We start from the raw sequence: 3,632 nt of genomic DNA, 5'->3' as shown, positions 1-3,632 counted from the left end.
ATATATATATATTATTATATATATATATATTAATATGCCCCCGTAATATATATAAATAACATATATATATATTACGGGGGCATAACCGCCCCCGTAAATGTGTTTTTTTAACAGTTTATTTCAATAACCGCATCATTAAGCTTTAAATTGATGCAATTAAGAAAAAAATTGAACTACAATAATCACCAGATATATATAACAAGATATCGATTTGTACACTTTATATTTTAGTCAAAAACTCATTTCAAAAAGTTAAATAAAAAAATATATCTCAAAACAAAATTATTTCTATTCAAGTTTTTACATAAACGCATTCAGGTGTAACTGTTGTAATTATTCGTAAATCTTAAGAGAATACGGTTGTGTCTCCTGTTCGTCCGTGCGATTGTGCCTCCTGTGCGTCTATGCGGTTCTGTCCCAGTTGACAGTTTTTAGAAAGAATACGGTTTCATAACTTACTGTTGACATCAAAAAGGTTTTCACTTGATGAAATAACGCTGATAACATACATCTTTAACGCTAAAATTAAATATTGCTTTTTCCTCAAAAGAATGGTCTGAAAAAAATGATGTAAATATAATATTTTTATCAAAATAAACATTATTATGCACAACTTCTCAGAAACGCAACAAGCACTCTTTATGACATAAACGAAATGAAGGAAACTGTTTTACCTATGCGTGGTATTGTTTTTGCCACATTAGATAACATTTTTCAAAGGGAAATGTTAAAAACCGGTCGTGCCATCATATGCGGTTATGCTTCCACTTCCCCTATATATATATATATATATATATATATATATATATATATATATATATATATATATATATATATATATATATATATATATATATATATATATATATATATATATATATATATATATATATATATATATATATATATATATATATATATATATATATTTATTTTTTTTTTTTTTTTTTTTTTTTAGTATTGTATTTGCCGATTGAAAATAATTTACCCTCGTAATTTATAAAAACCAATTTTTACATGACGGGGGCTTGAAGAAGACAAAATTCATCTTATCATTAAGCCCCCCCCCCCCCCCAAAAAAAAAATGCATATTCATCAAATATAATGTTTTAACAAAATGCAAAAAATAAAATATATAAAGTTTAAAATACGCAGTAATTCAAAGATTATTTATATTTAAGAACTGATAAGTAAAATAAGATGATATATAAGTATTAATATTACAAAAAGAATTTACAATAACTTTTTTTAATAAAAATTGAAATTATAAAATTTTACAATATTTTTAGTAATTAGTATTTCAAATAATAAAACTTAAAAAAATCGTTTGTAAATTCAAAACTTATAAGATAAGAAATACATTTACAATAACAGACTATTGTTTAGAATATTAAATATAATATTAAAGAGTAATTAGTAGGTTAATTTTTGTTTTTGTTTGCTAGTTTAAAAAGCTTTTTAGAAGAACTTTAATTCATTTTCATGTATCATCAGTAATTGCTTAAGTTTTGTTTTAAACTGGTTTAAAGAATAATTAGATTTCAGCTCATTATTTAATATTGTATTCCACAGCTTAGGACCTCGGTTAGCAATTGAGAATTTGGTTGCTGAATAATGTGTTTTGGATTGAATGTAATTGTTTTTTGAAAATCTGGTAGGGTATATGTGGTTTATTTTTTCAAAAAGTGAATTAAATAACATTGGTGATATTTTTTTATCAAGTTTAAACATGAAGATAAGAATATGGTAAAGGTTTAGTTTATATACATTTAGAATATTAAGTTTATTAAATAATGTTTGAGTGTGAGAGAAACGGTCTACGTTTGTAATTATCCTTATAGCCTGTTTTTGTTTACTAAACAGTTTTTTTACTTTTGTTGCGTTTGTGCTGCACCAAGCAACGTTTGCATAATTTAAGTAGCAATGAATTAAAGAAAAATATAAGTTTTTTAAACAAGATAGATTTAAAAACTGCTTGGCTTTATACAAAACACCTATATTTTTTGATATTTTATTTTCAATTAGACCTATGTGGTCCCTCCAGGTTAAATTTTCATCCAGAACCACACCTAAAAATTTTATTGATTGCTCTCTTTTTAATAATGCGTTATCAATAAAAAGATCAGGAAGTTTTAATGGAATATCTTGTTTTTTATGAAGACGATGAAACAAAGTGTATTTGGATTTACTGATGTTCAAAGATAGTTTGTTTGATTTGAACCATTGGGTTAATTTTTCTAGTTCTTTGTTTACTGTTTGAAATAATTTACTGATATCTTTACTAGAATAAAACAAGTTTGTATCATCTGCAAACAAAATTAAGTTTAAAATGTTAGAAAATTTATATAAGTCGTTAATATAAACGAGAAATAAAAGTGGTCCTAAAATTGATCCTTGAGGAACACCACAGGTGATTGACTTATATTCCGTTTTTCCGCTATCATATGAAATAAACTGCTTTCTATTAGACAAGTAACTATCAAACCAGGACAAATTAGTATTTATTATACCATAACTTTTCAGTTTGGATAGAAGGATTTGATGATTGACAGTGTCAAAAGCTTTACTTAAATCGATAAATACACCTAGGGTATACTTGTCTTCATCAAACCCTTTAAATATATCATGAACAAGGTGAGTGATAGCATGATCAGTTGAATGACCAGATTTAAATCCAAACTGTTTATGAAAAAGAATATTATTAACATTTAAAAAGGAATATAGTCTATTATACATAACCCGCTCTAATATTTTAGAAAAACAAGAAAGAATTGAGATTGGTCTATAATTCGTAACATCGGAAGGATCACCTGATTTTAACACTGGAATGACTTTTGCAATTTTTAGGTTATCTGAAAAAACGCCTTGTTTTAGAGATAAATTAAAAATATGTAGTAATGGAATTGTAATTTGTTTTATTGATTTGATAATGACATTACTACTTATATCATCAAATCCTAAACTTTTATTGGGTTTTAATAAAGAGACTGCGTCTAGTAATTCTTTTTCTGTAAGTTTATAATTAGACATAACATTAAGGTTGGTTGAGGTTAAGTACGAACTAAAGTGTGATTGAGTAGTTGCTATATTAGATGATAAAGTAGGACCTATATTTACAAAAAACTGGTTAAGTGTTTCAGCGACTAAGGATTTATATACAGTACCTACTCATATTATTAGACTCAAGCTCAATTTTTAGCTTTTTGTCTTTTTTGTGTGTCTAAAATGCAATACAAGCAATCGCAACTTAATTTTTTTGTTATATTATCTATATATTATTACATACAAAGCATATTAAGAAACTTAATACTTGGTTGTGAGCCCTTTTGACTCTATAAGAGCTTTGACACGCCTTGGCATACTATTTATGCACTTTGAGGTCAATGCTTTAACTTCTGGATCTCGAACCCATACATCAATCAGTTGTTCTGTAAGCTTCTGTTTACTCGTTATTATTTCCGCACTGATTTTACGTTTTACTAGCTCCCACAGATTTTCAATAGGATTCATATCTGGAGAATTTCCAGGCCAATCAAGAAGCTCAATACTCTCATTAGCAAGAAATGTCTTTATGGATTTTGCAGTATGGCAAGGAGCACCATCTTGCATAAAAACTATTTTTTCACCATTAG

General features: G+C 26.5%; 1 protein-coding gene across 1 annotated transcript; it reads right to left on the bottom strand.

The window, feature by feature from the left end:
- Positions 1-479: 479 nt before the first annotated feature.
- Positions 480-3,172, bottom strand: LOC136087141 (uncharacterized). The gene is made up of 4 exons (XM_065809647.1): positions 3,169-3,172; positions 2,511-3,107; positions 1,995-2,306; positions 480-556 (listed from the first exon to the last, which is right to left on the bottom strand). The coding sequence occupies exons 1-4, from the start codon at positions 3,170-3,172 to the stop codon at positions 480-482; spliced, it is 990 nt and encodes a 329-aa protein (XP_065665719.1).
- Between the last annotated feature and the right edge of the window lie 460 nt (positions 3,173-3,632).

This window comes from Hydra vulgaris, chromosome 11 (genome assembly GCF_038396675.1).
Source record: "Hydra vulgaris chromosome 11, alternate assembly HydraT2T_AEP".
In the NCBI taxonomy this organism is placed as follows: Eukaryota; Metazoa; Cnidaria; class Hydrozoa; order Anthoathecata; family Hydridae; genus Hydra; species Hydra vulgaris.
Note: the sequence above shows the minus strand (reverse complement) of the source record. Positions and strands in the feature narration are given on the sequence as shown.

Excerpts from the sequence above, each read along its gene's own strand:
- LOC136087141 (XM_065809647.1), bottom strand. Across the intron at positions 2,307-2,510 it reads ATCCAAACTGAAAAGTTATG|ATGATACAAACTTGTTTTAT; the intron begins GTATAATAAATA and ends TTTTGTTTGCAG. Across the intron at positions 557-1,994 it reads TAAAATATCAAAAAATATAG|ACCATTCTTTTGAGGAAAAA; the intron begins GTGTTTTGTATA and ends CATTTTTTTCAG.